Below are 13,519 nucleotides of genomic sequence, written 5' to 3'. Positions count from 1 at the left end.
TTTTTGCTTATGTGGTGCTGAGGAATCGAACCCAGGGCCTCAGGCATGCAAGGCAAGCGCTCTACCACTGAGCCACCTTCCCAGCCCTGACACTTTCTTTTTTATAAGGCCAAAATAATCAGTGCTGCCAGAAAGAAATTTGAAGACACTATTCAAATGAAATGTAATTTGGAATTTTAGATTTTTTTTCACATTTTTGGAACCAGAGTCATTCCTTCTGTAAAACACGCATATGTAATTCCCGACTTTAGGTTTCCAATTCTTGTCTTGCTGTGCCACCAAGCTACTGTGAACTCTTGGGTAAAGTACTAGACCTCTCTGTGGATCATAACCTCATATATAAATGGGGATAATAGCTGCATCATAATAGCTGTTCCATTGGTTTGAGGATAAAATGATTACTAAATGTAATGACAGCAATGCTTCCTAGGAGAGTTATCTGGAACACAGTTCAGTAATTTAGCTACTTAACATGCATTTAATGGTATAACCCAAATGAAAAATGAACACCCTCCTGACTGTCTGGAGTCAGAAGACATTGAGAGAAGTTAATATGGGAAAGACAGGGAACTGGAAAGGGGCACACACCTTGAAAAGAGACCAGAAACAGTCCCAAGGAGAGAATGGCCAGGTTGATAGATAAGCCTTTGGAAAACTATAATAGATGAGAGGCAGCCTAAAGGCAGAAAGGAAATAATGGGTCACAGGTGAAGTTTAGGCAATCAGAAATAGCCAAAAGGAGGCCTTGATACAGACTTGTTGCACCAGCTGATGGCCAAAGGCAAGTTGATAGGCAGCAAAAAGGGAGCCCATGGGAAGGCTCTGGTCCTCAGGGAGCCCAGAGAAAAGTTACAGGTCCCAATCTAGGAACAAGAAGTATAAAGTCTTGAGCCAGATCCTGAACCTAGAGGGGCTGCCTTGCAAACAATGCAAGCATGGATTCACTGGACTGCTGGTCATAGCTTACAGCACTCCCTATGCAATGTGATTGCAATGACAGCAACTAAAGCTCATTGTCCGGGAGCCTTGTCATGCTCTCTCTCTCAAAATTCCCACCTACAGCTCCATGAGATCATGTGACTATCCCAATTTATAGATAAGGAGACTACAACCTAGTGAGTAATGTGGCTTGCCTACAAACTCAGGGAAGGGATAGCATGACAGACAGGTGGACAGAGAGTTGAAATATGGTAGCAATATCATCTTAAACCCAAGGCAGAAACTATTTGCTAGAAAGACCTTGTACAACTGATCTCATCCCTTTACTGTAGTCACTTCCGTCCATCCACACGCACTCAAGTCTCCTGCCTTCAACTTTACTAGGGTGCCCACCTATTACATGTCCTTTATTCACTGTGGTCTCTCAAAGGCCCAGTTCAAGTCCCATCTACACTTTGAACAGCTCTGTTTCACAGTTTACAAGGTGCAATTAAGTAATATTCTACATTTTACATGGGAGGGGCAATGAATATCAATCTACACTGAAAGTACCCAGCCAATTTCCACCATTTCTGAAAAGATCTAGAGATGTGTGAAAAAGGCTGTCTTCCAAACACAGAACCATTAATTCCTTTGTTTTCCTACCAGATATTGGATCTCAGTTTCAGAAGGTCTGGAGTAGTAGCAAGCTTTGTGTTGGGGCTTTTGCTTCTCAATGTCACCTGTCCATAGGCATCCAATGAGAAATTCAACCCCCTAACTCATTTGTCCAATCTCACTGGTGTGCAAGCTTGCTTTAACTCTGGAGGCTGCTTTCCCTTTTCCATGCACACAAGGGGACCTGGAAAGCCAAGAGCCTATCCAGTTCCCATCTATTACTCCCACCACTCCTGCCATCTTCTTGGGGCTGTCTGTTCAGGAATCAGGTTATATAGGCCTATGCTCCTGGAGCTGATAAACTCATCATGTGGTTTGTAGATTTCCCAGGGATGTTTGGGATACCTGGTCATACTCCCTGTCCCTGGGAAGTGACAGTATACCTCATTCCTGTGTCCTGCCTTACTATCTACAACCAGCATTCCAAGCATAGGAAATGGGTACTTGTTTGGTTAATTTTATTTTCTTTGAAAAGGGAAAGAAAGCCATGGTCTTTTAAAGGATATTTTGGCCAACTCTTTTCTTCTTGTAGAGCCATGCCTTCTGTAACACCTAAGTCAGGAAGAAATTCCTCACTCCATTGCTTTCTTGGCTGTCACATCTTTCTCTTAAAGCCATGAGTACATGGATAGCTGCTTGTTTGGGGTAGAATGATAGATAATGAGAATTGAGTGAAAAGTCTATAGGAGGGGGAATTTGTAAACACTACCCTATCTTGCTTATGTGGAACCAACAGAAACAATATTATCACTGATGATGATAACCATATTAAGGGCTTTAGAGTCCATCCCCCTTCCCCCAATTCCTTTTGAAACTATGACCTTAGCCCTAAGAAACAGTGCATCAGGGGCTGGGAAGGTGGCTCAGTGGTAGAGCGCTTGCCCTGCATGCATGAGACCCTGGGTTCAATTCCTCAGCACCGCATAAGCAAAAAGAAAAAAGCCAGAAGTAGCACTGTGGCTCAAGTGGTAGAGTGCTAGCCTTGAGCTGAAGAGCTGAGGGACAGCAGCCAGGCCCAGAGTTCAGGCCCCACGACCAGACCCCCCTCTCTTCCCCCCACCAAAAAAGAAACAGTGCATCACTTTGGCTCTTCTGTCCTGCTCTGTGCTAAGCTTGAGCAAAATGGCAGTGCTTCGAAACTGTTCTAAATAAGCAACTGCCATTAGAGCAGGTTGTCTTTATTTTTTGTTTCCACTAGAGATCTGTTTTGAGTGGGTTTCAAAAGTACCATTCTATTACTTGGTTTGGTTCTAGTAATATGACAATTTATACAAAACAGTGACCTTACCATAAAAATCTAGACATAGTAAGAATAATATTTGGATATGTCATCATAGAAAGTTGCATAATGAAAGAATGCCATTTTTTTTCTTCCAAGATTATACAGGTATCCCTAGAGCACCTTATTAAGCTTTAAAAATTGAATTTATTTTAAAAATTAATTTAAGGAACCCTATTGCATTAAACAGTATAGAAATACCTCAAAAAGCTAAATATAGACCTCCCCTATGACCCAGCCATCCCACTCCTAGGCATCTACCCTGAACAACAAGAACCAGTTTAGAACGACACATGCACCACCTCCATGTTCATTGTAGCACTGTTCACAATAGCCAAGATTTGGAAACAACCCAGATGCCCCACTACCTATATACAATGGACTATACAATGTGGTACCTATATACAATGGACTATTACACAGCCATTAGAAAGGACAAAATAATGCCATTTGTAGGGAAATGGATGGAATGAGAGCAAATTATTTTGAGCGAGGTAAGCCAAGAACAAAGAGACAAATGACACATGGTCTCCCTATATGGATGATAAAGTCAAAATGCAAGAAGATATGACAAAGTAAACAGGACTCAAGAAACAAAGGACAGCCACTCATTTTGTCATATCATTACTAAATGACTCCATGTTCTTGAATATATATATGATTTATATATGCATGCAACAGAGGGAAGATGGGAGGAGGACACAGAATAAATGGGAAATGGAACAACATACAATTGAGGGGCCCATCAGCTGAACTGGACATAGAAAAAAAAGACAGCAATGGGAAGGAGGAATGACAGAGAAAGAGAACAGCCTAAACTCAGCAAAAGGAAAGAAATGTAAACATCACCTGATGTGGAAAAAATAATTTGTATTGTCAAAGCTCATAGACTTCACAAACTGTATAGACCATGATAATGACAATGAGTTTTGTGAAGGTTAAAATGTTTGTGACTTTAACTAAATATCACTATTCCACAATACTGTGAAACGTGAAATTTATATAATCACCTAAATCTCAATTTTAAAAAAGGGAGAGAAGGGATGGGTTAGGAGTGATGGGTGACACCTTGTACTCATAATGTTTTGTAGAATGGCAACTTCTTTGTACAACTACTTAAGATAATAATAAAAAAGGAAAAAAATCACATTTATTAAATGGTGCATAATGAAATTCCTAAGAACTGGGAGTCACATAGTATATATAATTTAATAACCTATTGACATCTCTCATCTCTCTAAAAATAAACATTTATTTGTATACTAAATAAAATTATCTTAAAAGTTATATAAAGGCAGCGGGGCGCTGGTGGCTCATGCCTGTAATCCTAGCTACTCAGGAGGCTGAGATCTGAGGATCGTGGTTCAAAGCCAGCCCGGGCAGGAGAGACCATGAGACTCCTACCTCCAATAAACCACCAGAAAACTGGAAGTGGTGCTGTATCTCAAGTGGTAGAGCTCTGGCCTTGAGCTGAAGAGCTGAGGGACAGAGCCCAGGCCCAGAGTTCAAGCCCCACGGCCAACCAAAAAAAAAAAAAAAGTTATATAAAGGGGTTTCATTTCAATGTCAATTTATGGGCACAATTTTTTTTTTTTGACAGAGAGTATCACTGTGTGGCTCAGGCTGGTTTGAACTCTCAGTCCTTGGGTCTCAGTCTATTCATGCTAGTATTACAGGCATGCACTAGCATACCTAGCTGTACCACTATGCCTGTCCACACTATTTAGACAGTTTTGACTTCCATCTTAAAGTATGTTAGTGGGCTGGGATGTAGCTCAGTGGCAAAATGCTTACCTAGCAAGTGCAACGTCCTGGGTTCGATCCCCAGCACAAAAAAAAGAAAAGTCGAAAAAAAATACAGTTAAAAAAAAAAGGGCTGGGAAGGTGGCTCAGTGGCAGAGCGCTTATCTTGTATGCATGAGGCCCTGGGTTCGATTCCTCAGCAACACATTGTCCCCACCCGCAGGACTTCAACAAGGGCAATGAACCTAAGCGAGAAGGAATGAAGGGACAAGAGACACGAAGAATGACAGCAAGACAAGGGTTCTGATCAAGCTGCCAATTTTTATTTTTCACACAAGGGTATTTATATGCTTGGACTTAGGGTGTGGTGAAAAGGTCGTTAGTAGCTTGCAGGGTGTTTACTTAGGGTGGGGTGAAAAGGTGGGATTAGGTAAACTCAGCCTCAAGACGTTCCAGTGAGACAGTTAAGCCTATTATGTTGAGAGACTTAACTTTTGGCTCCCAACACCACAAAAGCAAAAAGAAAAAAGCCGGAAGTGGTGCTGTGGCTTCAGTGGTAGAGTGCTAGCCTTGAGCTGAAGAGCTGAGGGAGAGTGCCCAGGCCCAGAGTTCAGGCCCCACAACCGGACCCCCCAAAAAAAAAGAGAAGTAAAAGAAAAATGAGCGCTTGCCTTAAAGTATGTTAGTAATTTTAAGATATGTAAGCAATTAGCCATTTGTTTAACAACAGTTGCTCCCACTTACTGAGTTCTTAGTATGTGTAAGATACAAAAAAATCTTCATTTAATCATAAAACCTTAAAAGATAGTATATATTCTCTCTAATGGGAGAAAAAATGCACCAAGAAACTGAGTGATTCACCCCTGTCCAAACTTACAAGTTATTATCTATTAGAACTGAATTTGAACCCCAGAAGTCTTAATGGCAGAGCAGCAGTGCTTAATTTCTTTCCTTGAGAATGAGATTGTAAATCATTATAATAATGGTTAGGAAGTTCTGGTACAAAAATGACAATTGTTGTTATAATAAGCCAAAGGCTAATACTTTTAGAGGAGCAGTACTTAAGTTTGAACTCAGGGCTGCCTCATCTGGGGCTCTATTGTTGAGCCACTGTCTTTTTTGCTGTGGTTATATATGAGATAGTCTTGACTTTTCCGTGGGTTAGCCTGGGTTACCATCTTTCTATTTTTGTTTCCCACTCTGGCTCTAGTGACAGATGCATGCCACCATACCTTGCTTTCTTTGATGTTGAGATGGAGTCCTATGAACTTTTTTCCCTGATTGGCCTTGAACCCTTGTCCTCTGGATCTCTAACTAGTAGATGAGAAAGACAATTTTAATGTAAAAAATTCATTGCACTATATGTGAGACAAAGTAAAAGTTATCACTTTGCAGCCCAGATGAGACCAGGTTAAGAGAAACAATGCAGGTCTCTTGGACACGAGAGATTTGTGCTGAGCTGTTCTAGACCTTCAGAGAACTACAATGAACACCATGGAACTGAAAGACGTAGGAAGGTACATTATTATGTGTTGTACTTTGAAGGATTCAGCATGGCGATCTGATAATCTTCTCAAATGACACATAAGGACAAATAAAAATGAAATCAGGGACTGGGAAGGTGGCTCTGTGGTAGAGTGCCTGTCTTGCATACATGAGGCCCTGGGTTTGATTCCTCAGCACCACATAAGCAGAAAAAACTGGAAGTGGCACTGTGGCTCAGGTGGTAGAACGCTAGATTTGAGCTGAGGAACTGAGGGACAGTGCCCAGGCCCAGAGTTCAGGCCCCATCACCACCACCACCACCACCAACAAAATGAAATTACATGTTTAAATTCTCTTACAAACTTAAACTCCTTGTCTGAAACTCTTATTCAGGTTTCTTCACTCACTGCTAGTGTTCTACTACTTAAGCTGACACCTTGAGTCCAGTATTTTGTTGGTTAATTGGAAATGTAGACTTTCAGACTGTTCGGCATGGGCTGGCTTTGAACCTCAATCCTCAAGGTGTCAGCCCGCTGATTAGCTAGTATAACTGGGCACAACTTTCAGCTCCCACTTATAAATTTCATAAAGCTGTTAGTATTCTGTATAATTCACTCAAAAACATTTATTAAACACCTACTATGTGCCAAGAACTTTTAGAAGTGCTGGAAATACAAAAATAAAAAAGCAAATATTGTTTTGGGGGCAATAGAGATGAGACAAGGTCTTCTGTGTAGCCACTAATTCCTGATCCTTTTTTTTTTTTGTCGGTCGTGGGCTTGAACTCTGGGCCTGGGTGCTGTCCCTCAGCTCTTCAGCTCAAGGGTCTACCACTTGAGCTAGAGCGCCACTTCCGGTTTTCTGGTGGTTTATTGGAGATAGGAGTCTCACGGTCTCTCCTGCCCCGGCTGGCTTTGAACCGCGATCCTCAGATCTCAGCCTACTGAATAGCTAGTATTACAGGCGTGAGCCACCAGCGCCCAGCTAATTCCTGATCCTTTTACCAAAACTTCTGGCATACAGGTTGGGATTTTAGGCATCTGGGATTACAGGCACATGTTTCAGTTTTTCTTTCTTTTCTTTCCTTTTTTTTTTTGTGTGTGGCAGTTGTGGGCCTTGAACTCTGGGCCTGAGCTCTGTCCTTCAGCTCTTCAGCTCAAGGCTATTGCTCTACCACTTGAACCACAGTGCCACTTCCAGTTTTCTGGTGGTTAATTGGAGTTAAGAGTCTCATGAACTTTCCTGTTGGGCTGCCCACTCAGAGTCAAATAAATGAACAAACAAGACAGAAAACAAAAACAAAGAAAAATTCTCTTGCTTCATTTCCTGGAGTTCATTTCAATTAGTATTACTGTATCTGATCAGATACAGACCAGGCATGGTGTCTTTGAGTTCTTCTTAAGAATATTTTATTTATTTATTTATTTTTTTGGGTCCGGTCATGGGGCCTGAACTCTGGGCCTGGGCGTTGTCCCTCAGCTCTTCAGCTCAAGGCTAGCGCTCTACCACTTGAGCCACAGTGTCACTTCCAGCTTTTTTCTTTTTGCTTATGTGGTGCTGAGGAATCGAACCCAGGGCCTCAGGCATGCAAGGCAAGCGCTCTACCACTGAGCCACCTTCCCAGCCCCTCTTAAGAATATTTCAATCCAAAATTTTACATATCCTAAAATCAGGCAGCAAGCAGGATGGGAAACTTCTTTTCATCTCACTCCACAGTAAAGGTTCTGATGGGGACATCACTTTCCTTCCCAAATTCCACTTTTGCTGGTGGTAGTTGTTGGTTTTGAGGCATGCCCTATGCATGCTACTTTCAAATACAGTGTATCAATTTCCTGTTAAGAAAACAAAAGTAAGCAATTAATAATATCTTACCCTGGGGCTCAGAAGGTGGCTCAGTGGTAGAGCGCTTGCCTTGCATGCCTGAGGCCCTGGGTTCGATTCCTCAGCACCACATAAGCAAAAAGAAAAAAGCGGGAAGTGGTGTTGTGGCTCAAGTGGTAGAGCACTAGACGAGCTGAAGAGCTGAGGGACAGTGCCCAGGCCCAGAGTTCAGGCCCCATGACTGGACCCTCCCCTCCCCCCCCCAAAAAAAGAATATCTTATGCCTTGTTTAAAAAATAAGCATCCGGCTGACTCAAACTGCTCAGCAAAAGCACAACTATAAGTCCATGCATCTGGACAGACTATATCACTCTGCTTTAACAAACTAAGAGAGGTGAGAGAATGCATTTTCCAGACATACATGTACATGCATATATCTATCTATATGTGAATATACATAAATGTAATGTACTTTATTTTACATATTACACATCTACACTATACACATCTACACTATGTATAGATGGGTATGTAAAATGTAAAACACTTTTTGAGGCAGATCTCAACTGCTACACAGCCCATGCTGTCCTCAAACTCTTGATCCTCCTGTTACAGCCTCCAAAATATTGGGATTATAGAGGAATACACCACGCTAGCTTTAAAATGTAAATTTACAAATGCCCATCTAGGAAAAGTAGACTGTTAATAGTGCTTTACAGGAGTTAAAACTATCCTCTTAGGTGGACACTAGTGGCTAACATCTGTAATCCTAGCTACTCAGACTGAGATCTGAGGATTGTAGTTCAAAGCCAGGCTGGGCAGAAAAGCTCAACAGATTCTCCTCTCCAATTAATCACCAAAAAGCCAGAAGTGGAGGTGTGGCTCTAAGCGGCTGAGTGCTAGCCTTAAGCGAAAAAGCTAAGGGGCAGAGTTCATACCTTGATTTCAAGCCCCAGGACTGACACGAAAACAAAACAACAAAAATTGTCTTCTTCTGGACTCTCAGCAGGAGTTTAAATTAAGCTTAAATTTTATCACCACAATATTGTAATGTCTAACCAAATTCTAACAATTTAATTCAGGTGTTTTGAGTAGATTTTCCCTAGTTTATGCCAGGCATTGTGCTAAACCACACGTACTTAATCCTGGAATCGACTTTTCCAGGTCAGCGTTTCACTTTTCACAAGAGCGAATTTTCTGGTAGGCCACCGCCAGGTGGTGACAGAGCAGAGGCTGGAATGCGGAAGACCCCAGAAGTCCACACCCCAACGGTGGGAGGGCGATCAAGTGCACTCTCTGAGTAAAACGGTAAGACCTCAGGCCGGAGAATCAGAGAACGCAGAAGTGGAAACGCGCAGACTCACCACGACGGTCGCGCGCCGGGAGGCTGGAAAGCGCGGGGGTTGGGAGCGGGAAATCCAGCGGAAGGGGCAGAGCTCCGGAAGTCGGTCTCCACGCCGCGCGCAGGAAGTCTGCCTGTGACTTCCGAGGGCGCGCGCCGGAAGTGAGTCTTGAGTGCGGGCGCCAGTGTTGCGTGGGGACCTCCGCCTTCCGGCTTGCGCCGCGACGTTGTGCACGCGGTTCCTGCTTCTGCTCCTGAGCGTGTCCACCGGTCGAGATGTCGCACCCGTCCCCACAAGCTAAGCCCTCCGACCCTAATAACCCCCGAGTCTTCTTTGACGTGGATATTGGAGGGGAGCGAGGTGAGCCTGAGGAGGCGGGGCCCCGGAGGGCCTGGGTAGCTCCTAGGCTGCGATTTGGACCCTGGGGCCGCTGAGCGCCTGCGGGGGCAATGGCTACCTAGACACCGACCCGAAGGAGACCGGGCACCCAGGCCTGGGTTAAGCTGGGGCTTTTGTACAATGCCTTCAGACTTGTGGGAAGTGGGAAGGTTCTGGAAATTTCTGGCTCAAGAATTGTGGTAGCTTTTAGGTTAATCTCCTAATTTGCTTTTCCGCCACCTTTGTACCAACAGCTTGCCACAAAAGATTATTTGGAATTATAGATGAAATAGCACAAAAAGTTCCTGGCATGTGTGTTGTAGGACTCCCGTCATTCTGGTATCTTTTGGCCAATTGTTTTTGGCATACCAATTACTACCTGCGGGCGGTGTTTATACGAGAAAGAGACTTGTTTGCTTCTTAGTGCTACAGATTGCCCCCACCCCTCGGAATTTTACTGTTATCTTGGCAGTCCAATCAGAAAAGATGAGCACTTCTCTTTTGGCTTTGGGGAATGAAGCTTAATCTAACGGGTTGCCTGCTATACAAAATAGCTTTGAAGTTCCTAAGGCCTTGGGGATTAGGGAAAGCATTGCCTAGTAGTGTTAAAGGGAACCTCGATCATGAGTAGCCACATTTTTGAGAGGCTTAATCAGGAATCTTCACTGCTGATCGCCTGTCCCAAAGAACCCGCAATCCCGAATGCTGCTATCACAAAGCTTATAAAGGCAAAAACCACATGATTCTGGTGGGGAACTAAGCCATCAAAATTGTGTTTACTGAAGCCAAACAGCTAGGTAGAGCCATCTGAGGATTAGGGCAAGGATCACCCGGAGCTATCATGACACATCTGCAATTCAAAGTGTATTTTACCTCTAGGGTTTTCTCAACTGGGTGAAAAGTCCTCATTTTCTAGTAAGATAGTAGAAGGTGGTGAGGACAAGAAATTATTTAGACCCAATATCTATGTGGATTTGGACCTGTTCTGGAACATGCTAGAATTACTTGCCAGGCGGTGTGTTTAATGCATATATGGGACAAATACACATTTATGTGCAAGGTTGTTTTGCAGCCAGTGCTAATTTTATTGCTATCATTTCAGGAGTTGTGTGGAAGCGGTACTTGTTCATCTTTTGTGTCATAGGCTGCACTAGGCAGTTTCCTTAGGGTGTAGCCAGCTTGACCACTGAAAGGATACATTTTCTTCAGTTAGTTATTTGGTGATTGGAATTTCTGGGGATGTGAGGAAATTAATTTGTACTTCATAGTGATTCTTATCAGATTCATCTAGTGGTTCTTCAGATTCACTTAGGTGCTTGAACTTTAGACTAAAATTTAACATGAGAAATGAGAGTAAAATTCAGCTAATCCACTACTGAATTCATATCCAAATGAATAAAAATTGTATGTTAAAGAGATGTCTGCATGTCTATGTTCCTTGCAGTATTATTCATAGATAAAATTTGGTATGTGCATACAGTAGAATACTATTCATCTTTTAAAAAAGAAATCCTGTCGTTTTTGACATGATGAATTTAAAGGATGTGTTAAGTGAAATGAACTGTGTGTAGCAATGCATATACCACCTGATCTCAATTATGTGCATAGTCTACTAATAGAAGTAGAATGCCAGGGCTGGGAAGGTGGCTCAGTGGTAGAGCGTTTGCCTTGCATGCCTGAGGCCCTGGGTTTGATTCCTCAGCACCACATAAGCAAAAAAAAAAAAAAGCCAGAAGTCGTGCAATGACTCAAGTGGTAGAGCGCTAGCCTTGAGCTGAAGAGCTCCGAGGGACAGTGCCCAGGCCCAGAGTTCAGGCCCCATGACTGGACCCAAAAAACAAAACAAAAAAGAAGTAGAATGCCATGGTAAATAATAGGGACTGAAGAAAGGTCAAAAGAGCTCTGTTGCACAACATTTGTGATTATAGTTGATAACTGTTCTTCAAATTGCAAAAAAAGAAGATAATACACTTGGTAATTCTTTAATGTTGTGACAATTGTACCAACCAACTCTCCTTAGGATATTTGCCAATTGGTTGTTCCGTATACTTACAAAAGTTTTCTTTTCTTTTAGTTGGTAGAATTGTATTAGAATTGTTTGCAGATATTGTACCCAAAACTGCAGAAAATTTTCGAGCGTTGTGTACAGGAGAAAAAGGCATTGGATCCACAACTGGGAAACCTCTCCATTTTAAAGGATGTCCTTTCCATCGAAGTATGTGTAAACTTTCTCAATCTAATTATCTGCATATATCTATATGAATTCTTGGGAACTAGCAGAACACTAACCACAGAGTACAAGTTAAAGAGGCAGTTAGTTCTGAGGAGAAGGTGTTGGCATCTGAAGTAATAGTTCAGCTTCATTAATGTTGGTTTGTGAGCAGTGGAATTGATTTTGGAGAGTACTAAAGTTTATCCATTGAGAAGTGGACTGCATTAGCTTAGCCAGTTCTTTGAATCTCTCCACTCCAAAATTGTGATTATAAAAGCAAAAGTGTGGCCAAACAAATAGTGCTGACCATTGGTAATTTGGTGACAAAAGTTTGTGTTTCCAACATAGGCAGCATTGCTTGAGAAAGCTGCAAATTTAAAGATTAACATATAGGTGATAATGCACAGGGTGTGGTGGTACATGACTATCATTTCAGCTGCCTGGGAGCAAAAAGCACCAGGATTTCAGTTGGAGGCAATGCCAGTTAGGTGTGGATGCCTATCCCTATGAGATAGGTAGTTGGATGGGAGAACTGGGTCTGAGGTCTTCCTTGGGTAAGACCTTATACAGGACAAGTGGAAGGGAAAAGAAAGGGCAAAAAAGTAGTAAAGAATCCAGTTGGCAAGCATGAAGCTTTGATTTCAAACCTTAGTACCACTCCCTCTTGTGACACCATTTCATATCTTACTTGAAAAATTTTTTTGTTCTGTTGTGAGGCTTGAACTTGGGGCCTGGGTGCTGTGTGCTGTTCCTGAGCTCTTGCTGAAAAACTAGCACCCTACCACTTTGACCAAAGTGCCACTTCCAGTTTTCTAGTGGTTAATTAGAGATAAGGGTCTCATAGACTTTTCTTCCTGAGCTGGCGTCAAACTGTGATCCTTGGCTCTTTGCCTACTCTGAGTAGCTAGAATTACAGATGTGAGCCACCAGTGCCCAGCTGAAAATTTTAATGTTTTTGTGGTAGTACTGGAGCTTGAACTAAGGGTCTTAATGTCTTACTTGGCCTTTTCACTTAAGGCTTCTACTCTACCACTTGAGAGCCATAACTCCACTTCTGGCTCCCCTCCCTCCTCCCCAGTTCACTGGAGATTAGTCTCATGGGCTGGGTGCCACTGGCTCATGCCTGTAATCTTGGCTGCTCAAAAGGCTGAGATCCTGCTGATCAAAGTTTCAGAGTCAGTCCAGGCAGGAAACTATGTGAGACTCTCTAACCACCAAATACCTGAAAGTAGAGCTGTAGCTCAGTGGTAGAACAGACAAGTTTAGGGACAGCACCCACACATGAGCTCTTGCCCTCCTTCCCTCTCCCCTCCCTCCCTCCCTCTCCTTCTCTCATCTCTTTTGTCTCCCTCTCCCTTTTCCTCTCTTCCTTCTCTCCTCTTCTTTCTCTCCCTTTCCCTCTCTCTGTCTTCCCTTTCTTCATCTCTCTCCCTTTCACTCTTCTTTCAGAACGCTTTCCTCCTTTCTCTTTCCTGTTCCCCCCCCCCCCCCCCCCAGGCTGGCTTTGAATTGTGATCCTCAGATCTCAGTCTCATGAATAACTAGTATTACAATGGTGACACACTGCTACCCAGCCATTTTCTACTTTATAATTCTAACTTTACTAATTATTTGATACTTCTCCCAGTAGACTATAAGTTCCTGTAAATTCAGGAACCATAT

At 42.8% G+C, this 13,519-nt stretch overlaps 1 protein-coding gene across 1 annotated transcript in view; it reads left to right on the top strand.

The window, feature by feature from the left end:
* The first annotated feature begins 9,438 nt into the window (after positions 1–9,438).
* The window catches only part of Ppid (peptidylprolyl isomerase D), a 17,494-nt gene continuing 13,413 nt past the window's right edge, over positions 9,439–13,519 (top strand). The window contains exons 1-2 of the mRNA XM_013029840.1: positions 9,439–9,627; positions 11,720–11,860. Coding sequence (XP_012885294.1) covers positions 9,543–9,627; positions 11,720–11,860 — 226 coding nt within the window. The 5' untranslated portion in view covers positions 9,439–9,542. The remainder of the gene's footprint in view (positions 9,628–11,719; positions 11,861–13,519) is intronic.

This window comes from Dipodomys ordii, unplaced genomic scaffold (genome assembly GCF_000151885.1).
Source record: "Dipodomys ordii isolate 6190 unplaced genomic scaffold, Dord_2.0 Scaffold123, whole genome shotgun sequence".
NCBI classification, from domain to species: domain Eukaryota; kingdom Metazoa; phylum Chordata; class Mammalia; order Rodentia; family Heteromyidae; genus Dipodomys; species Dipodomys ordii.
Note: the sequence above shows the minus strand (reverse complement) of the source record. Positions and strands in the feature narration are given on the sequence as shown.